This window comes from Mya arenaria, chromosome 1 (genome assembly GCF_026914265.1).
Source record: "Mya arenaria isolate MELC-2E11 chromosome 1, ASM2691426v1".
Classification (NCBI taxonomy): domain Eukaryota; kingdom Metazoa; phylum Mollusca; class Bivalvia; order Myida; family Myidae; genus Mya; species Mya arenaria.
This window is the reverse complement of record NC_069122.1, coordinates 615395-639573: the sequence shown is the minus strand read 5'-3', so window position 1 is coordinate 639573 and position 24179 is coordinate 615395. Positions and strand designations below refer to the sequence as shown.

At 39.5% G+C, this 24179-nt stretch overlaps 1 protein-coding gene across 1 annotated transcript in view; it reads right to left on the bottom strand.

Moving 5' to 3' along the window:
- LOC128234827 (uncharacterized) overlaps positions 1 to 24179 on the bottom strand; it is a 90377-nt gene that overhangs the window by 9488 nt on the left and 56710 nt on the right. Inside the window, exons 19-50 of the mRNA XM_052949361.1 lie at positions 23424 to 23539; positions 22924 to 23053; positions 22194 to 22708; positions 21654 to 21786; positions 21050 to 21510; positions 20641 to 20791; positions 20238 to 20492; positions 19227 to 19351; positions 18713 to 18922; positions 17772 to 18230; positions 15016 to 17101; positions 14574 to 14766; positions 14076 to 14286; positions 11929 to 13870; positions 11481 to 11759; positions 10949 to 11061; positions 10429 to 10676; positions 10122 to 10281; positions 9615 to 9899; positions 8483 to 9396; positions 8120 to 8222; positions 6555 to 6724; positions 5913 to 6056; positions 5454 to 5604; positions 5150 to 5218; positions 4452 to 4739; positions 3992 to 4179; positions 2741 to 2848; positions 1938 to 2076; positions 1411 to 1509; positions 788 to 894; positions 427 to 631 (exon numbers count right to left, since the gene is read on the bottom strand). Coding sequence (XP_052805321.1) covers positions 427 to 631; positions 788 to 894; positions 1411 to 1509; positions 1938 to 2076; positions 2741 to 2848; positions 3992 to 4179; positions 4452 to 4739; positions 5150 to 5218; positions 5454 to 5604; positions 5913 to 6056; positions 6555 to 6724; positions 8120 to 8222; positions 8483 to 9396; positions 9615 to 9899; positions 10122 to 10281; positions 10429 to 10676; positions 10949 to 11061; positions 11481 to 11759; positions 11929 to 13870; positions 14076 to 14286; positions 14574 to 14766; positions 15016 to 17101; positions 17772 to 18230; positions 18713 to 18922; positions 19227 to 19351; positions 20238 to 20492; positions 20641 to 20791; positions 21050 to 21510; positions 21654 to 21786; positions 22194 to 22708; positions 22924 to 23053; positions 23424 to 23539 — 10757 coding nt within the window. The remainder of the gene's footprint in view (positions 1 to 426; positions 632 to 787; positions 895 to 1410; positions 1510 to 1937; positions 2077 to 2740; positions 2849 to 3991; positions 4180 to 4451; positions 4740 to 5149; positions 5219 to 5453; positions 5605 to 5912; positions 6057 to 6554; positions 6725 to 8119; positions 8223 to 8482; positions 9397 to 9614; positions 9900 to 10121; positions 10282 to 10428; positions 10677 to 10948; positions 11062 to 11480; positions 11760 to 11928; positions 13871 to 14075; positions 14287 to 14573; positions 14767 to 15015; positions 17102 to 17771; positions 18231 to 18712; positions 18923 to 19226; positions 19352 to 20237; positions 20493 to 20640; positions 20792 to 21049; positions 21511 to 21653; positions 21787 to 22193; positions 22709 to 22923; positions 23054 to 23423; positions 23540 to 24179) is intronic.

Here is a 24179-nt window from a genome sequence, read left to right as displayed (position 1 = left end):
AATATGCATACGCTTGAGCATAGATAAACATATCCATTGAATATTATTCTGAATATCTGGCTATAGTTATTTTCAGTTATTGTCGTTTTATTAATTAATATATATCGTATCTTTTAATGTTGTCTGTAACAAAACCATAATCTGAACAAAACAATAATGCATACAGTTAACGAAAGTCATACCAATGTTTGTAAATCGTGTCCTTCCGCTAGTTTGAGTTACTGTCGGTACGCCTCCAGATACTTTAGGCGGATTCAACGTCGGGATCGCTACAAAATGTCAAGTTTATGAATGATATATAAGTTACCTATTTATCTTATTGTTTTGAGAGTAATGAACCAAGGCGCCATTTAAGAATTACTAAAAGGAAATTATTAATAATTTGATGTTGTTAATATTGATTTTTTTGTATTAAAACCTCCGTACCATTGCAATCGCAGAAGTATCTGATCTTAAAGTCACTGCATGGCATAGGTGCATTGTCAGCGGTTAGGCAAACAGCTCCACCTTCAACAGTACACTGCATGATTTCACCGGAGCTGTAGGATGCAATACCGTCAGACGTCATGCACTCGATACGGGAAACCTTTCCGTTTGGACAAAAAGCAGCTTTCTGTGCAGCTGTCCAGGACTGAAATGTATCCAAAAAGTGTGTGACCTTCATTTAAACGACAACTCTTCAAAACATTCCATGTCCGATCTCAGATATAAGTTAAGGCCTATTGAGGCAAAGTGTAACATTCACTCAGGTCACAAGGATTTACGTTTTACAACCAAAAAACAGTACCTCCCTATCTCCATCGCCTGTGTCCGGAGTATCCGTGTTGATCCAAGATGTCCATTGACTATTGCACTGAACTGGGGCAAACGTGGCTGTGGGTGATGTGCCGTTGACTAAGAAATAAGATATATTGATGCATGTGTTTACAAAAATAATTGTCTATTCAATAAATAGGCAGCATATATTGCCAAGAGAACCATGAATTTCTACAGCTGAGCCGCTAAACTGTGGGAGAGGTAAAGTTCATCTCAATACTGCTAGGTCTAATAACCTGGTATGCACTAGCAGACGCGAGTCAATGAATTTAATAAGTGCAAAAAATTACTCCTAAAGTGTTTATTCTAAATTAACAGTTATCAAATAACATTGTACTTATGAACGTATCATTTGATAAATCATGCAATATTCAAATTTGTTCATGCAAAAACTAGTAACGGAACAATTTTCCACATACACCACAGGATTATGCAAGCGAGGGTATGGTCCTTGCATACCGAGGATGTTACCTTTACAAAACGAAGCTAAGCTAAAGTTAAAAGCAAAATTAAGCATACAAAACGTAATTATTTTTCTCTGAATATGTATTTTAAAAAAGTCCATACCAAGGAGTGGGTTTCCTGTCGATCCACCTGGTGGTATAGCAGTAGGTTGGCCAGTGCCTATTGATTTGGGTGGGAGGGTTGGTGTAGCAGTCGCGTATACGGGTGGTGTAAACATCGGAGTGGACACTGAAAGAGATCGTTTTCTATACAGTGAATACGTTAAAAGAACGCTCATTATAATAACCACATCGTATAATACATCGAGAAACCAAATATACGGAAACCGGCATGCACTATGATTATTATGGTCCATGAACGACTGTTGTATAGAGGTCCAAATTCATGAAAGGAACACCATGTATGTGTTCCGCTGATTTATAAACTGGACAAAAAGAAACATGCAACGGTCGAATTAACTGATAAAAGTTGTATAGGATTGAGCTGTTTAATCAAGTACCTAAATAAAAAGCTACAGTGACATTCGGTTGATAGAACTGCCTTTGTGAAAAAATACTTGCAAAGTTATTATGGAATGGGGTTCATATTTTACTTCATATAAAAATAAACGTTCACTCATTCATACTTAAAGCATTCCAAGAAAATATCACACTCACCACAACCAACTTCATCATCAATACAGTCGATGATTCCATCACATCGTCTCTCCTGCGGGATACACTCTCCATTTCCGCACCGGAACTCGCCCGGAGGGCAAGACCGACATGAGCATTCACATGTTGTCTTGTTAATAACCTTGGAGGAAATAATATCATAATTGGATTCTTTTTGTTTGCAAAAAAAATATCATAGAACTACAATTACATGTGTTGCTGGATGGCGGATTGTTATGGTATAGAAAATACGGAATGACAGCAATATATATATATATATATATATTGTAAATTCTGCCATTATCAAACTTATAATTGCATTATACATAACTAATAATTTATCTCCCGCCGGCAATACTCTGTCATTAAATACAAATTATATTAATCAATGGAACATTGGTTATTATAATATTTGGTAAATACTTAAAAAAGAGACAAGGGGCCACACAATTATTAAAATATCGTCATAAGCAACTGTTGAGGTTACCAGTTACTCCAGCTTTGATTTTATAGATAACGCATTTGTTTTGTTTCTAAGTACCAAATAACAAACCATAAACAATCATTATCCAATATCAGGTGAATGAAACCACAAGCATGCAAGATGATTGGATGCTGACTCGTTTTATTTCAGAAGCTTTTCTGATGTTCGGTGTGCTTGAGGTGTTTGAACGTTGGATGTATCTCTGATCCGTGTATTTTACCCATTAGTCCTTACCAGGGTAACTTCTTAATGTTTTTGATACTGTGCTTGTTTAAGCGTGAAATATATCTGAACGAGACTGAGTCAACACCATTTTACTTACCAACGAGAATCCCTGGAGACAAGGCGAACATTTTTTTGGTTCGCAATTTACTTCGCCAGCGATACATTGGCACGTTTCACAGTTGGACCTCTCCTTGAATCCTCCAGACTGTAACAGATCAATGGTAACCTCTACTTGAAGACGAAACTTGCAAATGCTTTAATAAAACCCTGAACATTTGTCATCAAAGCATTATTGAATTAAAATGTTTCTTTTGTGCTTTTTAAAGATAATATGAGTTTAAACAGTGTAGTAACAACAGTAAAATTATTATTTTGATATTTTCACTGCAAAAAAGAAGGGGGGGATTAATTTTAAGAACTACATTTAAAATCCATTGTCGTATATTTCCCTTGATCAAAACAAAACACAAGACATTTAAACAAGACATTATTGCCAAAATAATAATTTGATATTTAAAAAGGTTGCAGAAGTTATCAAAAAGATAAATTTGGAGAAAAAAAATCGTTTTTGAACTTTGAAGATGAATGTTTTATAAACATTTGCTTTCATTCGAAACAAAATACAGACAAAAAAACAACTACTAAAACAGAAATTCGATGTTGAATCATTTATCAATTATTTTTTTTTTGAAAAATCGTTTAACTTTTTTCAACAACTTAGCGTGATTTTCAGGATAACTTTATTTGGAAAACGACTCGTCTTCAAGCTAATCAGACTGGTCCCTGACAGTGAGAGATTATTGAATACCTTTGTATCATTTAACTAACTTGTAATCCCTGTTATCCGCCATTGTTTTGCTAACTCGTTCGATTTTCAAATTGTTATTCAAAAAATGGCGACCAGTGTAGCTATTTAGTCATTCGTGTCCAATTCAACTTAAAAGTGATTGCGTGCATAAACTACTATTATTTTAAACATAGATGCATATATAAAAGTTGTTGATGAATGTTCATAGAAGGTTTGCACTTAAAAGCGTGTAAATATAAAACTGCATAACAAATGGATTTTTTTCATTTTCGAACCGGAAATAGACAGTAAAATTTTACGTCATCAGCAGAAATACTTCGAGTGAGGGGAATTAAAATCAAGTATAAAAAAGCTTGTAAAATGTTGATTTCAGATAAAGATTAAATTTTATTTCACTCGCGATCATAGAAAAACTACCTGTGTTATTTATGACAGTCTTGAAGAAATTTCAATTCAAAACAGAAATCAATATGAATCCTCTCAGTTATTTGTTCTATTTGAATTATTCAATGTGTCAGAACTACTTATATCAACCATTACCATGAGAATCTGTCCATCCACCAAACATGGGCACTTGTCCTTGGTGACACACTGGCGACCATCACAGTAGAGTCCATCTGCACAGCCATCCTTGGGACAGGCGGAGATATCCAAACCTTCGAAGCACAGGAGAACCCGTTTGTTGACAGTGCTCGTCGTGCCGGGTTGAGTGGTACTGACTGAGTTCACTTGTGTGTGAAAGAAAAAAGTGGAAAATATAAATTGGATATTTTTCATTTTTCCAGAATTGTCTTACAGAGACTGAATATAACATAAGGAGTGAAATGTTGAATCGCTCACTTACAATCCGATAATTATTGATTTTTCAACATCAATAATATCGTATTATTAGTATTGATATCAAAATATAGACAATTTAATAAAGAATAAAACAGTTTTCTTGTTCTATTTCTGACATGAGGTAAAATGTTATTAATCAAATCAAAGCGTTAGTACTCACAACATTCTGTTGTGTTCTTCAGGCAACCTAATCTAGCCTTGTAGTCGTAGCACAGTGGAGAATTGTCCGCATTAAAGCACTGTAGTCCATTCCAGAGATCGCACTTGACCTTCTGGCCAGCCTGGTCATACGGAAGCTCGTCGCTGGCCCGGACGCAATCAATCATGATTGGAGTTGTGCACCGTTCAGACAAGGATTGGAGTGCGGATATTGGCTCGGAGTCTCCGCCCAAGGTCAAAGTAAGATGACCTTCATTGACCCAGACATCCCAGAAGATACAGCTGTTCGCTTTAAGTATGAAACAAGTAAAAGAGTCACTGAACATATCATAAAAAATAACATTTTATCGTTTTAATTAAAATGGTATGTATGGTCAGTTAAAGGAAACTATTGTTTTAATTATCAGTATGCGTTTCGGGGTTCCGAAGTATCATTTTCGAAACTATCTTTACTAAAGATAAGTAATGGTGTTTTTTATTTAATGTTAGACGTACACTTCTCGATCAAATTAAATGCAAATTAGAAGGTTTATTAAATGCAAAATTGAATGTGTATTAAGCACATAATAGGTATGATCTGCTGTAAAACATGCACCCACCATGGTATAAATGACATGTTTGAATTTCTCTTTGTTGCTACGACTGTTGAATTCATTCACATTTTATTTCTACGTTGTAAAAATAAAGTATGATACTCACAAACAGTCGGTGGTGTATTTGGTGTAACAACTGATTGAGTGAAAGTTGGTTGAGGTACGGTCGTGACACCTAAAAATAAGTATAATATAATGAAAGACTGAAAAGTTACCATTTTATTTTTCTATTTAGTTAAAAAGAAAGAAAACCTCAAAGTAAAACAAAGCCGCTTGTAATCACCAGGCCCTTTAAACAGAGCTTCTTGGTTTGTAACATCAAATATTGATGCTTACTGATTTGCATCATAATAGGCATTTGCAGCCATCATCAATGATATAGTAGTTAAAGTAAAACTTAATATGCCTACTTGGGTAACCTTCGTAACAGCCAAGAAGTTCCATCCTCATGGCAATAACTCCCTTCCAGGTGAGCGGCACAACTCGAATGTACTGCCCTCTGATCGGATGTTCAAACCAGTTGGTAGCCATTGATCCGGAGTTGTTGTTGCCGGAAAAATTCTTGAAACAAAAATAGTGTACGTCATATCGTAAGTGTCGTAAACAACATAATTTAGCTTGCTTGTTAATCATATCAATCACATCCAATTAAAACATTGTTATAATAGATGTGTATTTTAGATTTTTTTAGAATTCTGTTGCGTTTGATTTTATATGTGTGTTTAAACTTGTGATAGTATTGAATCGATTACTCAAAATCGTCATTCATTTTGCTGAATTCTGTGATCCGGAGATATGTTAGCTTGTTGGAAGTTCTAAACAAATAAAGATATAGAATTTTAAAATTTGGAAGAAAAGTTTGCATTTACCTTGTCTTGGCCAAAATCCTGGTATGGTGACCAAATGAAGCCGTCATTAGAGAAGAGAACTTTGTATGATGTCACATACGAACCGCTGTTCTCGCGTCCCTGTGTGATTATTCCTGTCAGCAGCATGGGCTTCAGGAAGTTCACCTGTAATTAGATCGGTAGTCAATACATATATATAAAATTATATATAATTATCATATATTGATAATATTTAATCATATTATCATATGGCACGACCTAATCGCTAGTATCGTTGTTATTCCGAAGCATAGAATCTATAAATATAATCGTTTTGTGACTATATTGCACATAACAAATACGTCTGGTAACCACTAGTATAGGAATATATTAACTCAGGTCCATATGTCGCTAGTCTGTTTATAGTAGGGGTTTCAAAAATTGTACCCTTAGTTTTTATGTGTGTCATTGCAAGCAATTTGATGAAGACAATGGTAATTGTTCCATTGTGAAACACATTGTTTTGTAAATGGTCTTGCCACTTAGTGCTTTTCTTATGGTTAGACGTCCCTACGGCTTAAGCTGTTGATGCGAGCAGACACTTCGTATTTAAACCTGGCGTTGACCGTACATAATAACTGACATCGATTAAACTGGTGGAAGACCATACGAATAAGAGCATACCTGGATATACTGTTTCTGATCGTTATGGTTTGGTGTCCATGCGCCGTGGCTGTTAAGTCGGGCAGAGGCTGGGTTAAGGTTGCCGTCTCGAGATGAGGAGACACTGATCATGTTGGTCACAATATGCCCGTTTTCCATTCCCATTTTCTCACGACAAACGACTGGGGGAACTTAATATGAAACTCTTTACATTATACAATACAAAAGCATAATGTTAAGCATAAACGATTCGTTTATGACATCGAAACGAATAATTGCTTGTCAAAAATAAAACAAATGGCTTGTTTCAATGAGAAAACATTATCAAGAATTCGAATAATAGGTTTTGCATGAAACCAACTCTTTAAAATTGAGACCGAATATGCTATGTTTATCCCAAAACATTTGTAATGCTATTCAAAATTTAATTATTTTAGGACAAAAAACAAGTCAACATTATACCCAGTACTCAATCATATGACTACACACGACTGGAAACAAGCTATTATTATTTATATAACATAACACACACACCATTAAGACATGCAAACCAACTGAATTCCGTTCCCGATCATTTGACTGCACACGACTCTAAACAAGTGGTTCTTACTGATATTGCATTAAACCCAAATCGCTATGACAAGAAACCAGAATACAAACTTCCCGTTCGCAATTATTTCTCCTCAGTTTTCTGGACTTTTCAGCGAAACGCGATCGGAATGAAAGGAAACGGAAGTCTTTCTTTAAAAATAGGAAACAATAACTTCCAGTTCCTTAAGAACATCCTTAAGAGATAGGCGATCCCATTTTTAACATTTGCGAGGCTATTTTCTTGTTAACATGTAGCTTAAGATAACAAAGACAAAGACGAACAATAAATAGATAGATTTTCACACGTTTTGAAACGCAATTTCACTTACAAGTCGTATCCTAAGATTATATATTAGGAAAGTAATATTTGTTTTTAGGATTGGTTGTTTTAGAATTGCGTTTCATCGATGTATGAAATAATTTGGTAATTGCACGGTTTGTGAAGTTGGTAGGACTTAAAGATTATCTATGTACTGACCGAATAATTTGATACCCAGATAAACCATAATTACAAACGTGTATATGTTTATTATTACACACATTATCTTATGCTGAAATATGTTCGAAATATCAATGCAAGCATGAAAGATCGTGTGTTCATATAAAAAAGCACAAGAGGAGTGTAAAGAGAATAGTTCTTACTGTAGGGAACGGTGACCGTTGTTGGCGGATTAGTCGGAATAAGGGCTGTAAGACAACACAAATAAGAATATAATAATGATGATACATGCATTTAACACGTTAAGACACATCTGTTCATGTGGGCATTACTATGGCAGTAAATAGATTTATATTATTTCAAATTTAACAGTATTACATCAATTCATCAATCATGTACACATATTAAATTACACGCATGTTTGTGAATAACATATCATTCATAATTTCAGTTAGATTTAAACAAAGAGTAGTATCTAAGATAGGAACTAAGTTATTCATATATCTTTCATAACATTCACCATGTGTTTATCCAAAAATAGTATGCAGTAAATTACCTGGACATTCACAGTGGTATCTGACTTTGTAATCACTGCATGGAATTGGTGCGTTCACAGCGTCCTCACAGATAAGTCCATTTTCCATGGAGCATTCAAGGATCTATGGTTAGAAATGAAAATCTCATATTTCGTTGCATTTTACACGAGTTGAAAACGTTTATTATACCATAATTATGTTAATAAGGGTAGATATGAAAGCATTAATGAAAATGTGTAAAATCATACATATATTTATTTCTCAAACATTTAACTGTTTAACACTTTTTATTAAATCACAATTACTTAAGTGTTCCTCTCATAAGTTTGTCGCTAGGTTATCATTCAAGAAAATAAACATTCACCGACGATTTGCATTCATACCTCGCCAGAACTGTAGCTAGCAATGTTATCGATGGTCATACACTCGATTCCAGACACCCTGCCGTCGACACAGAATGTCGCCTTTTCTGTCGCATTCATGTGTTCATGCTCCTTTCCGTCTGGCTGTGTGTCTCTGTTTATCCAAGGCGACCATTTCTCTACGCATTTGCTTGGTGGGTGAGCTGTGGGCAATTTAGTTGACATTCCCGGTGGGAAAGCGGTGGGCAATTTGGCTGACATTCCAGGTGGTTTGTTTGTTGGGGAGCCGTTTGTGTGCTCAGGTGGTGGCAATGTTGGTGTAAGGCTGGAACTGCCGGCTGATGGTTTGCCAGTTGATGTACCAGAACAAACCTGTCCCGCTGGTTCACAGAAAATACGGATTTCGTAGTCCAAGCACCGGCCTGTTGGCTGTTCGAAGCCGAAGCACATTAAACCACCAGATGCAATGGTACACATGACATTAACTTTGTCTGTTTGATTGATCATTGCATGCGTATCTTTTACCCTACATTCAATGCCCTGGATATCAATGTCTTTGCAGAACTGGTATATAGTTCTCAGTTCTGAAAACGTTTCAGATTCGCCTGTGGAAGCATCAGGCTTATGCCCGTCCATCCAAGTCGTCCAACCGCAAAGGACTGGTCCAGCAGTAGATACACCAACGCCTGGTGCCGTTGGTGACATTGTCGGTGTAACTCCACTATGCACTGGTTGTTTTGTTGAATGACTGTTGGTAGTAGTATTATTCATCGTTGGTTTCAGTGTTGGAGTTCCACCAGATACGCTCATGGGTTGTTTTGTTGTTGTTTTGTTGAAGTTTCTATTTGGTTTCTCACTAGGAAAGCCGGTTGAGGCGCTTATCGGATGCTGTGTTGGAGTTCTATTCGAACCTGGGTTGGGTGAAACTGTTGTCGCTGAAATTAAAGAACGTTGTGTAATTTATTAGCAATGATTTCGAATTGTTTACAAAATTAACCCACACAAATTATAATATACGAATGTTTAATTTGCGTAGTTCAACAGGTTATTTTCACAAATCATACATAGCTCTTAAAATTATTCCAATTCAATTCAATAGTGAAAATGTTCATTGAGACTGTCGCGATCTTTTAAACGAAGCGACGAAACTTACAAACGCATGGACAAAAGAATCTGATTTCATAGTCGTTACATCCTCCCGCATTGTCCGTGTTCAAGCACTTCAATCCAGTTGTAACATCACAGGAGACCTTCTGAGACCCGTCTTTCACGGCGGTGTGGGTACGAATATCCCTGCACTCAATAAGAAGAGGACTAACACAGAAATGGTGTAAACGGCGGATATTGGAGATAATCTCAAAATCGCCATTTCCATACGATGGTCTGTCGCTGTTGATCCAAGCAGTCCAGCCGCAATCGGGATATGTAATAATTGGCCCTGAAATATTGACGCATTTATAACAAAGCACCCGTTTTATGACATTTCACTTACACTGTAGCTATATTGCCAAATATCTGCAAATTCAATACTGAAACTCTTGAAACAGATATTAACAGAGATACAGTAGTAGTAGTAGTAGTAGAAGTAGTAGTAGTAGTAGTAGTAGTAGTAGTACCAAATGTCCGTGGTATAAATCAAATTGAGGACAAATCAACATACGGATAGTAGGGATGCTGCCGTTCAACATGGGTGGTATAAGTGTAGTTGTTGTTGCCTGGGGTATGGCATAACAGTTTTCATATGTTTTGCAGTTGATCTCATTGTTCGAACACTGACACAGGGAGCAGTTGTCGGTAGGGCTAGGCCATGTCTCGTATGCCTGCAAAAAGTGAACATTCATCTATATTCTCTGATTAATAAAATGTTTCCTTTGTACTTTTGATTCATATTTAAAAGCATATTTAGAAGCCTCTGAATGTGTTTTTATATGTTTGCATGTGCATTGTAATATTTAAATTTGACATACCTGCGCAACGGAACCGTCCGGTTTGATGCAAGGACACATCTGCTTTGCCACACAAGTATTCTTGTCCTTAAGCAGTTCACCGAGGGCGCATTTATGCTTAACGATTGGGTTCCTGCACATTGGTACGCACGGATTTTCCGAGTTACACAGGCCGGTCGACTGGGCGTAACTTTCACAGAGATCGCTGCAGTTCTGTGCACATGATTCCCAGACCTCGCCAGGTGGGCATACGACTGTAAATTGTGATACTAGTAGTTACGCACATTATGAATGCCAGATAATTTAAAATACAAATCATGTATTAATATTAATATGATAAAAAAATAACACACCGTTCACAGAAAAATCAATTTAATCGAGGGTTTTGTATTCTCAGTTCGGTTGTTTGTGTATATATCTATTGACCTACCATCTTTATCTTAAAACGAGATTGTCCCTAGCAGCACTTGCATCATTGTTTTTATCAAAAGGAATTGTTATTCTGTCGAAGACTTGGCTTAATGGAATTTATGTAGCTTACCAGTGGTTCTATTGGCTCCCGTCACTAATGTTGGAGTGACCTGTTGGGAACATTCAGCAGCCCAGCAGAGCACACTGACCTCGTAGTCGTAGCACATTCCTCCCTGCTGGTCTCTGTAAGGAGGAGAATAACAACAAGGTACGCATTTGTACAAACATCTGTCAGTGTGACATAATTGAAGGGTAGGTATTTGGTTACTGTGTTGGCTGGAGGTTTTTTCGGTTTAAATAATGTAATATTAACACTATAAAGAGGTGTTGAAATTAAAAAAAAACAACAAAAAACAAAAAAAAAACTTCACGATAATCACGATGATTAATGTTTAATCTTGTAAAATAACTAAAATTTATTTTTGTTTATGAAATATAAGCTCAAGCTTGTTATGCTTAAGAACTGTCAAGAAAATGGTGCAAGTTGTTTTGAATGGCTGCTAGTATCGTCCTTAGGTCTGGCAATGCATTGAGATTATCTGCAAGTTCATGCTTGATTAAATATACTCTGCCTCTTACAAGTTGGTCATTCGTGCAAGTACCTGTTGTAGCAACGCAGTCCATTCACCGAATCACAAAGCACCTCCGTCTGTCCTGCAGCATCAGCCAGTGTGTCCGTACCAGCAACCCGGCATGAAATGTCAACGATATTCTTGCAGAGACCAAACTTGGTTTTAAGAGACCCTATTGTTTCAAGGTCGCCTGCATCTGCGGATCCGAAATTTGGTCTATCACCATTTAGCCACGGAGACCAGCCGCATGTCAGATGCAGGGTCGGGGGTAGCGTACCGTTAAACGGAATGGTAGATGTGGGTTTAACACTTGTGGTAGAAGAGGTTTCTAAAACAGAGATTATTCAAAATGTCTTTTATAATATGTATTTCAAAACATTAATAACGGACTACTAATATGTTCTCTTACAATAACATTTAAAATACCATTGAAGAGTTTGCATAACGCATAATTTGACTTCTAAGTTTCACTAATCACACGAATGTGAACATACCTTCACACAGGCAGAAGTATCGGATTTTGTAGTCACTGCAAGGGACCGGAGCATTATGTTGATTGTTGCAAGAAAATCCGTTAAGAAGCGTACATGACATTATTTCTCCGGAGCTGTAGGAAGCAACCCCGTCGGTTGTGACGCACTCAATACTCTTGATATTGCCACCAATACAGAAATCAGCCTTCTCTTTGTCAGTCATACTTTCGTAGTCGCCGACACCAATGTTAGGGTTATCTCGGTTAATCCATGAGCTCCAATGACTCTGTGTACAGCGATTGACGGATGGTATACTAGTACGGCCGGTTGATAGATGGGCCGTTGGTTCACCAGAAACTCCAGTAGGGTGCATTGTTGAAGTTCCAGTGTTAGATTCTTTAGGGGTAAGAGTGGGTACCCCGCCTGATGATTTCGGTGGAAGGGCCGTTGGCTCACCGGAAATTCCCGTAGGGTGCATTGTTCGAGTACCAGTGTTAGATTCTTTAGGGGTAAGAGTGGGTACTCCGCCTGATGAATTCGGTGGAAGGGCCGTTGGCTCACCGGAAACTCCCGTTGGGTGCATTGTTGGAGTACCAGTGTTAGATTCTTTAGGGGTAAGAGTGGGTACCCCGCCTGATGAATTCGGTGGATGGTCCGTTGGCTCACCGGAAACTCCCATTGGGTGCATTGTTGGAGTTCCAGTGTTAGATTCCTTAGGGGTAAGAGTGGGTACCCCGCCTGATGAATTCGGTGGAAGGGCCGTTGGCTCACCGGAAATTTCCGTAGGGTGCATTGTTGGAGTACCAGTGTTAGATTCCTTAGGGGTAAGAGTGGGTACTCCGCCTGATGAATTCGGTGGAAGGGCTGTTGGCTCACCGGAAATTCCCGTAGGGTGCATTGTTGGAGTACCAGTGTTAGATTCCTTAGGGGTAAGAGTGGGTACCCCGCCTGATGAATTCGGTAAAAGGGCCGTTGGCTCACCGGAAACTCCCGTTGGGTGCATTGTTGGAGTACCAGTGTTAGATTCCTTAGGGTTAAGAGTGGGTACTCCGCCTGATGAATTCGGTGGATGGTCCGTTGGCTCACCGGAAACTCCCGTAGGGTGCATTGTTGGAGTTCCAGTGTTAGATTCCTTAGGGGTAAGAGTGGGTACCCCGCCTGATGAATTCGGTGGAAGGGCTGTTGGCTCTCCGGAAACCCCCGTTGGGTGCATTGTTGGGATTTCAGTGTTAGAACGCTTAGGGGTTTCAGTGGGAACTCCGCCTGTTGCTATTTGGGGATTGGCCGTTGGCTCACCCGTTAGACCTGGTGGTTGCAATGTCGTGGTTCCTGTATAGGATCCAGATGGTCTTACAGTTGGAACACCTCCAGTGACACTCGATGGATGGGCTGTTGGTGTACCTGCAGCACTTGTAGGAAGGCCAGTTGGCGTTTGACATATTTCTTCTATGCATTCATATCGCATTTTATAGTCCATGCAGGTTATCGGAAAGTTCTCTGCCCCGTCACATATAAGACCGTTTTCCATGGTGCAAGTCACAAAGTCTGGAGTTTTATCGAAATTGGTACCATCAAAGGTTTGGCATTCAACACCACTAATTGTTCCTCTAGCGCAAAATCGTTGGAGCTCCGTGGTTGTCATGTATTCGTGATCACCAGTCGCATTGATTCCAGGTGTTCTTCTGTCAATCCACATAGACCAACGCTTTTTTGTTTCACATATCAACGACGGTGACTGTGTTGGTGTTTTGTTTCCAGACGTGTTTGGGTGGGCTGTAGACGAGGCAAACTTTGGCGGTTTGAAAGTGGATACCGTTCCTGTATGCATTGTCCCTTTATGTGTATACGTTGTCAGTTTCCCGCCTTGTCCTGGAGATGTGGTTGTGCGAGAGAACTGTGGAGTAGTGAGTGTGGACTGGCTCTGTGTAGTTGGTGGCAGGGTAGGTCCTGTATTTGTTTATGTAAAACATGAAATAGGGCGTTAGGTTGTAAACACTCTACAGAAGTTGAATTATACTATAACTTAAATACTTATAATTCCATTTTGTATTAATGAGTAAACATGTATGGCAAACATGTGTGCACATCTTATTGATACCATTTAGGCGTCATTTGTTCCACATGCACTGTAAGTCTATAGGTAAACGTGTACCTGTACATGTTGTCTCCTCACACTGGTACCGAATCATGTAGTCTGAACACATTCCCATATTCACACTGTTATCACAGAAGACTCCAGTAATCGGGTTACAGTCCACTATGTCCATACTCTGGTAAGACGGTACACCATCGATTGAAGCACATTCCACTGTCGCAATCGCGCCACTTGGACAGAACTTCTGTTTTTCTTCACCGGTCATTACCTATTAAAAAGGTTAACATGTTCACAACCAGGGTAATTGACATTCTAATACGATATATCACAATTCTTAATAAAAACAACTTGACAAAAATGATCTGTAATTATACAGAAAATTGTACATATTTTATTAATATACAGACACAAAGGAGTAACCAATCTATATCACTATATCCCATTGTAAGTTAGTTTTTGTAAATCTGAATGCGTGGCTTCAAAATCATTTAAACAATCATTCAAATAACGACAAACATAACAATATTAATAAAAAAAAACATGTGTAGACCTAACCTCCTTATCCCCTTCTCCTGTGGTCGGTTTGTCCCGATTCATCCAACTGCTCCAGCGTGTTGTTGTGGCACAGACGGTAGTGGGGACCGCAGTGGGTGTGGCTGTGCTTCCGCCGGGTGGTGTCACCGTCGGCGTGTTCTGACCGGGTACCTTTGGACTGAACGTTCCGGTTCCGGTACCATCGGTGGTTTGGCTTGTTGTAGTTGGTTCTGAAATGTTGATCGAATTCGTCATTTCCACAAATTTGATAAGCTATAAAAAGTTCTTGTTTACATAACGTTTGTTTTATTTAAAGTACGTTAAATAAAGGATTTATATTTGTCAACACATCATTGCAAATAGTTTTTATTATTCTTATATGGAGATACTGTAAATTACAACTTTAAACCTAAATCTAAACCTGATCCTTATATATTTAACCCGTGTGTGGTGGATTAAGTACTTACCACCACAAATTTGCTCTTGACATTGGTATCTAATCATGTAGTCTTGGCAACCAATAGGGAAGTTATCCAAGGCTTCACACGTGGCACCATTGGTTATGTCACACTTAATACCAAAGTCTCCCGTACTGTAACTTGGTATGTTATGGATAGTTTTACACTCAACAGCAATAATCTTTCCTAAGCCACAGAATGTTAATTTTTCAGCAGCTGTCATGCTCTCGATTTCATCTGTAGTCGCATCCGGTGTATGGCGGTTGACCCAAGATGACCATTTACTGACAATAGCACAAGTAGTTGGTGTGAGTGTTGGCGTCCCTCCTGAATGGCCTGTTGGAGAAACAGTTGGAACTCCTGTACCAGAATAGCCTGTTGGAGAGCCAGTTCCGGTGAAGCCAGGAGGAGTGATTGTCGGAGTACCTGTGCCCGTATAACCTGGTGGTGTTAAAGTTGGAGTGCCGTTGTTGTTACCGCCAGGTTTCTGTGTTGGAGTGCCAGTGCCAGTATAACCAGGTGGTGTTATTGTCGGAGTTCCAGTTCCAGTGTAGCCAGGGGGAGTGATTGTCGGAGAGCCAGTTCCAGTGTAGCCTGGAGGAGTGATTGTAGGAGTGCCAGTTCCTGTGTAGCCAGGGGGAGTGATTGTCGGTGTGCCAGTTCCGGTGTAGCCAGGAGGAGTGATTGTCGGAGTGCCAGTTCCGGTGTAGCCAGGGGGTGTGATTGTCGGAGTGCCAGTTCCGGTGTAGCCAGGAGGAGTGATTGTCGGAATACCTGTGCCTGTATAACCTGGTGGTGTTAAGGTTGGAGTGCCGTTGTCATTACCGCCAGGTTTCTGTGTCGGAGTGCCAGTTCCGGTGTAGCCAGGAGGAGTTATTGTCGGAGTGCCAGTTCCATTGTTTCCAGGGGGAGTGATTGTCGGTGTGCCAGTTCCTGTGTAGCCAGGGGGAGTGATTGTCGGTGTGCCCGTTCCTGTGTAGCCATGGGGAGTGATTGTCGAAGTGCCAGTTCCGGTGTAGCCAGGAGGAGTGATTGTCGTTGTGCCCGTTCCTGTGTAGCCAGGGGGAGTGATTGTCGGAGTGCCAGTTCCGGTGTAGCCAGGAGGAGTGATTGTCGGTGTGCCAGTTCCTGTGTAGCCAGGGGGAGTGATTGTTGGAGTGCCAGTTCCGGTGTAGCCAGGAGGAGTGATTGTTGGAGTGCCAGTTCCTGTGTAGCCAGGGGGAGTGATTGTCGGAGTGCCAGTTCCAGTGTAGCCTTGGGGAGTGATAGTCGGAGTGCCTGTTCCGGTGTAGCCAGGAGGAGTGATTGTCGGAGTGCCAGTTCCATTGTATCCAGGGGAAGTGATTATCGGAGTGCCAGTTGCGGTGTAGCCAGGGGGAGTGATAGTCGGTGTGCCAGTTCCATTGTAGCCAGGTGGAGTGATTGTCGGAGTGCCAGTTCCGGTGTAACTAGGGGGAGTGATAGTCGGAGTGCCAGTTCCTGTGTAGCCAGGGGGAGTGATAGTCGGTGTGCCAGTTCCGGTGTAGCCAGGAGGAGTAATTGTCGGTGTGCCAGTTCCGGTGTAGCCAGGAGGAGTCATTGTTGTAGTTCCAGTTCCTGTGTAGCCAGGGGGAGTTATTGTCGGAGTACCAGTTCCGATGTAGTCAGGATGAGTGATTGTCGGAGTGCCAGTCCCGGTGTAGCCAGGAGGAGATATCGTCGGAGTGCCAGTTCCTGTGTAACCAGGGGGAGTGATTGTTGGAGTGCCAGTTCCTGTGTAGCCAGGGGGAGTTATTGTCGGAGTGCCAGTTCCGGTGTAGCCAGGAGGAGTTATTGTCGGAGTGCCAGTTCCTGTGTAGCCAGGGGGAGTGATTGTCGGAGTGCCAGTTCCGGTGTAGCCAGGAGGAGTGATTGTCGGAGTGCCAGTTCCTGTGTAGCCAGGAGGAGTTATTGTCGGAGTACCTGTGCCCGTATAACCTGGTGGTGTTAAGGTTGGAGTGCCGTTGTTGTTACCGCCAGTTGTCTGTGTCGGAATGCCAGTGCCTGTATAACCAGGTGGTGTTATTGTCGGGGTTCCAGTTGCAAAGCCTGTTGGATGGAGTGTTGGTGCCGCTGTAGAGGATAAAGTATCTGCCTTGTTTGAACATTGTGTATGTCATTGCATAGCATCAGACAGATTGTACCACTAATACTAATATTCTAAAACGCTGACATGATAAAACACTTATGACTAAGACATTCAGCGTACATAGCTTTAACATTTATATCAAATCTGATATATTTGACCTTATAAAAAAACTGGTATTACCTTCGTTCAAAATAATCTTATTCTCTGAGTTAAGACAAGACAAGACAACGTCGGACATGCATTTTAGGTGAGTTAAGCTAAGCTTGAATGTTCCACACACCAATTTCAGATGAGTCACGCACTCTTCTTTTACATTTTGGTATATTATGCTAAGTACATAATGCCATTGAAAGAAAGCCAAATTACATATAAATTCAAACAAGACTTAGAATGTAGCTTAAGACATTTGTTCTGAAATTACTATGGGTCATGACGGAAGTAACCAACGTTGCGCAAGCTTTTTCTTGTAAGGAACATACATGCGTTTCTTACAACAATGTTTTTTTCATAAATGTATAATCTAAGGTATGCTAGAAAAAGACATTATGTGTTTTCAGTCCTGATCGAAACATACGACCATCTTGCACGATGCAGATGGTTCTTTCCGTACTGGAAACCCCTTCACATATGTTATCAAATGTGATGGGTACGTACGTGCACAGTCGCAGTAGTATCGGACCTGGTAGTCATCACATGGAACAGGATAGTTGTCGCTATTCTTGCAGGTAAGTCCGCTAAGAATCTCACAGGTAGAGCCCACGGTCCCAGCACTGTGGAAGCTCACTCCATATATTGTTTGACATTCAATTCGAGTGATTTTGCCATCGAAGCAAAGTTCTTGTTGTTTCTGTAGGCTCATGAACTCGTGCTCGACGTAGCTCATATCGGTTGTTGGTGTCATGTTGTTAATCCAAGGTAGCCAGCGTGGGTTGCACGTCTTTGGAGCCGCTGTTGTAACAGCTGGTGTAGATGCACATTCGTCACAGAAGACTCGGATTTCATAATCGAGACAACTGCCGTCGGTTTGGTTCTTGGCGTAACAAAGAAGGCCCTTCAAGTCATTGTTGCAAATCACACCATTCTCGCCAGTCTGATCGAACGGGATGTGCGTACCTAAAACATATCGTAACATCATTTTTGAATGCAATATGTGGACTGAGACACCATATCTCTAATATGATACGAGTATTAGGTTAACGTTTAAAACAGTAGAATTGATGGTTAATTTTGCGTTACATAGAATAATGTTTCGGATATATATATATATATATATATATATATATATATATATATATATATATATATATATATATATATATATATATATATATATATATTATAATAGGGTAAGTGGGTTTATGGGTAAAAACAATGCCTCGAACGCAACCATATATCAATACTGACGCATTAAAAGTATGCCTTTAAATGCAATGAAAACAATACAATTTAGAGGACAATGCATGTTGCCATTTAATGAGTCCATGTTTTGAAGCAAAAGATCGAACACATAAGAGGGTTTTCCATTAAAACGTTAAGCACACTAATTATACGAACGATCTCACTAATCTTGATACAATATATCAGTAAAGTCTAACCTGTGGTCCTACACTCGGTCTGTTGGACGTACTGGTAGTCGCAGAAAGTAATAAGCTGTTTCAACTGCCAGGCTGATTCGTATTCCCCCTCCTTGTCTGGCTTGCTGGCGCTCACCCAAGGTGTCCAGTATGCACAGGCGGTTGGGCTAACACTAGACGCTGGCGTTGTGCCGGTGGTGGAACCGGTACCAAGTGGGCGGGAACCAGTTACTGAAAAGGTTGAATGATCTTTCATTAGCAGGTATAGAACCATGTCTTACTTGAACTGATCTTAAGCTGGGCGTTTGTTTGTATAAATTGATTCTTACAGATTCAGCCGAAGATATTGGTTGCATACATTATCATTAAAATAACAATTTACAAAAACATGTTGTAAGCTATTCAAAATTTATATCCACTATGAGTGAACTCGTGTTTAACTCTTTCAATAACTATCGTGCTTTAATAATGTTCGTCCTTTTTTCCAGATCCTTTCTTTAACTTAAAACAAACAAATATCGTATTAAGTGCGTACCAGCCATTTGAGAAGTAGGAGTGGTGGGAAGGGCGGTGGTCGAAAGGTGTGATCGCGACGGAGACATGCAGCCCAGAACCTCAAATCTCACAGCAATGGCGTTGTGCCATTCGACTGGGTGGATTCTGTATATATTAAAGAATAGGTTGAAAGTTTTCAGTTTGATGTTGCATTCATCAGGGTGAAAAAGCCTTCCAGATACATATTTTAAAGTTGTTTGTGTGTTTGACAACTCTTTTCTACCTCTTAAAGATTAAAATCTATTAGTGTTTAACTGTTTTAACATGTTTTCCAATATGCACGGAACATTGGGGTTGTATAGTTTTAAGTGTAAATTCTTATTTATTTGATAATTGTAAAATTTCGGTAGAAAGTATTGAATAATTGCAACGTAAAATATTGAAACTGGAAAAAAAATCCTTATTAAACAATGTGCTTTGTGGTTTTGTATCAACAGAAGTCTTGTGCGCATGTGCAAACACTACGGCAATTAAACGTGAAAGTAATCGGAGGTTGCTGTCAAATATTTTTTTTTGCATTTAAAAATACTTAAAAGAGGTATGAAATAAAAGAAATTCTACGTGTGCCGTTTGGTCCGAGGGATTATATAATTTCTTGATGCTTGCGTAAAGATACATCGCACTCGACCTTCGATCGTACGCGATATGGACAATAAGCATGATATTCGAAAATATACAACACCAACAAATTATTTGAATAATTACATTCCTTATTCATTATCAATTAATCAAATATCTGCAAGCATGATATATTGTAAAAATAATACAATACGGCCGTTTTTAACTCTGATGTCGTCGCCGTATAAAAAGTACCATTTAAAGATATTAATAGGACGTAAATAAACAAAGTAGTGCGTCATGAAAGTGCATTTCATTATGTTATAAAACAAAAATATTTGATTTAAATTAAGTCATATTCGTAACAAAGGAGTAAAGAGTTCGGCGTTTTCATATTCCAATAGAAAAAAAATCATCTGTAGCCAAGTAATACCTGATCCATCGTGCGGCAACGAGGTTAAACAAGTTTGTAACAGGCGTGCCGGAGTCCTTATTTCCGGAAAACACCATTGGCGAGCTATCCAGGTAGGACTTGGGCAGGGCACTATAGTGTTTCCCATCCGTGCTGTAATAGATCTCGTACTTCGTAACCCATTGGTCTTTGTCCGAGCGTCCTTCAGTCTTAATTCCGCCAACGTAGTATGGTGCCAGAAAATCCACTTGGATGTACTGCTTCTTGTTACTTTCTCTGTAATACAAAATATTAATGTTTGAATCATAAGCTTTAAGCAAGTTTACAAGTGTGAATTTTAAACATTCGGTTATTATAACACAAACACACGCACACACAACACAATATAGTAGATACATGCATATATTTATATTATCTGAATTACCCTGCAACCCAGCCACCGTAGAAACTACCATCCTTCTGGGCATCAAATCGCGACCTCTCGGCGCCACTAAACATATCCTTGGATGATGAGGCACTCAACTGTTGATCTTTAACAATCAGAGTGTTTGCAACCCCCATTGGTACTGTACAAACTGTAATAATTAAGCTATTCAGATATCACTATCATAGGTAAGCCTATCGAAAGCCTTTATAGTAATGGGTTTAGAAGACAGAAGTACAATTGTATAAGGATTTATTAGGTTGTCAACAGGCTTCTTTTGGTTAATTATCATTGAAACGATTGGATTTGTAAGTAGCTAATAGCGGACACGGATTGACCGACAAATAAATGTTTCCCATAACTTAGACTAAGCCAGAAACGATGATCTGTCAATAAACACTGTACATACGTGAAGGCGGGAACATAACCATTCCCGAGATGGTACTGATATGCTCGTACACGGTCGTGGTTCCGACACCTGTTCCGTTGGTTGGTGGGGTGACAGAGGGACTTGGAGTCGTTACTATTGGTGTCTGTGGACTGTCTGGGTTGCAACCGATGATGTTGAACCGAATAGCTGCTGCATTTCCGTGCCATTCTTTAGGATGAATACGGATGTACTGCGCTGTGACGTTCCTGTTGAAAAGCTGTCTAACCAGTGAGTTGCTGTCGTTGTTACCACTAAACACAACGGGTTTGGAGTCGCCAAGAAGGAGGGTGTATGGATAGAAGGTTTTGCCGTCCATGCTGAAATCCACTGTGTATTTGGTGACCCATCTTTGCCCTCCGTTTTCTCCCTGTGTCAAAATACCGCTCAGAAGTTTTGTATTTTCAAAGTTGACTTGGATCCATGGAGATGAGTCGTTTATACTGAAATAAACACAGTGATAGTATGGGGTGGTACACACTGAGGCAAATACACACTTCTGTCTAGTTTCACAATATTTCAAAATAATAAGTTTTATCAAGACGTCATTTTAAATACGTGTGTTTGTATAAGCAGATAATCCTACCTAGGTATCCAGCTAGAGTTACTGTGTAGTCTGCCTTGTGAAGCCCCAGTGTGCTCATTTATTTTTGAAGAGGAAGTGATCTGACGATCAAACACGGTTCGGGTGTACTCAAGACCCATTGGCGTCAGACACACTGAAATGAGCATAAAAAATGTTAAACACCCATTTACCTATACTAAGACTTTTGGGAACACGTCTATGTTTTAAATTGCATTGAACTCCCAATATACAAATTTCTTGAAAAATGTGTTACGGACGAACTCTACCTAAGCAGAACATAATAAAATGTGGCAGAAACACTAAATTGTTATTAAAATATACCCGACACACCAAAACGAGCTCATAATAATAAGAAATAAAATTGGCATTCTTGTTTTGAAAAACAAAGTCGATGTTGGTGTAGAAAGCATTATGATTTATTTCGGTTCGATGTACCATTCACTTGCAATGTCTTTGTTAAATGCTTTTAAATAATTGCTTTTTATATCGAAGAAAAAATAATTTAAATATCAAAGCAGCAATGACAAAGTGTGATCCTACCTGTTGGGGGAGCCACGTAGGTTTGAGTTGTAAATGACACAGTCTTTCCAAAGCCTTGTGTGGTTTGGGTACCAGTCCGTGAAGGTGGAGTTATGGTCGGGGTGTTCTTGGAGCCCGCTGGCGGGGACACAGTGGGTGTAAGTGTGCTGACACCGCTTGGAGACTCTGTTGTTGTCATGTTGACAGCCTCTGATGGATTACATCCGAAGACCTCAAAGATCAGGGTAGCAGCTGTGTGGAAACTGATTGCGTAGAGCCTTATGAATCTACCATAGATGTTCCTGTTGAACAAATTAGTAACCTGTCCAGTGTTATCCTTGTTGCCTTTGAAAGTCGTAGGTATTTTAGCATTCAGAATGTCGGAGTATGGTGTCCAAGTATTGCCATCTAAGCTGGTGTAAACTTGGTAGGATGTTACCCATTCAGACTTGTACGGGCTGCCTTGAATGAGCACGCCAGAGAGAGCTTTAGGCTCCAAGAAGTCTACTTGGACATACGGGTGGGGATCCGTGGGCCTGCAAAATAAGTTACTTTTCAATGAAGTTGCTATGTTTAATATATTGTTTATAATGTAAGGCATAGATGGTGGATGTGTCTTTAAAACGCTAATATGCTATATATAAGCCAATATATAAAAAGATTCCGTTATGATTAAAACCACATTCAGTACAACAAGCGATACATAATATATGCATAAGGCCGCATTTATAATGGAATATAAAGCGCGTACACAGGTGTCCATGGCAACTTGATTCCTGAAGACCAAGAAGATATCGGCTCGATATCGAGGCTGGAGGAAGCTGAGATCTGATTGGCTCCGATGGTGTACCGGTTGCCAATACCCATGGGGATGGTACACACTAAGGAAAATACAGGTCATTTTTTATTACCAGAAAAAGTGTACCGTTGTGTCATGGTCTTTTTTATTAAAAATGAAACTTATGTATGATATACATGTTCATGAATTTTACTCTAAGAATTGTCTTTATGAGCATTACATATTGTTTGCAAATGCATAAACAATATCTAGAATCTTGGATTATTTAAATGTTTAGTTTAATGTACAAATTGGATGACAGATCTTTTTAATTTCAGCACGTCGTGTCGTCAACTTATTATCAAATTGTTACCTCAGGGAACCTGTGTTGGTGGTACCATAGATTTATAGTAAAGACATTACCCTGGAGAGTCTATGTTGATGTCACGATATACCTGAATTAAATACGTTACCTAGGGGAATCTGTGTTGGAGGTATGATAATAGGTGTTGTCATGTTGGGGAGGACGAATGACGGAGTAGGTGGTACCACTGTCTGGGATGTCATGGGCGGTGCCGTAGTAGATATGCTGAACGGAGGTAGAATAATATATATAATATTAATGCTATAGATATTTCTATACGTGACTTCATTTTGTGAATGGGTAATTGTGAGTGAGGCCATTGTTGATGTGCGTTTGACGGAGAAAATACCCTTGGCTTACACTAAATAATTTCAAAAAGACATATGATTTGAATCTTGCCGCATTTCATCAATATAAATTCCGTTTTTAGAAACGTTTAATTTTATAAATGACGACAAATTTATTCTAGCAAGTGAACAAATAGCGGTTTTGATCAGGTGTTCTTCCAATCACTCGAGGCTTTGCCAATACCTTGCAATTATATTGTTCACCTTCCACGATAGACGTCATACTAACACATCAAATGGGTGGATGTATGTTTATTTAACGAGAACAACGGCACATTCATCAATCAGCGTCGGACCCACTCAGAGTAGAAGTGCACAGATATATAGTCCTGATAAAAGAATTTCTAGTTCTTCGACATGCAACAGTGCATAGCAGTGTCTCACAGGACTCCCGTTTGGGTCTGGGACCCAACCTGTTCCAATAGGGTTGCTTAGATGTGCTAATACTAGATCATGGATCTGCTTCGAAGACGTCATTTTTTTATTTTTACAATCAAACAAGTTTTACACCGTATTCG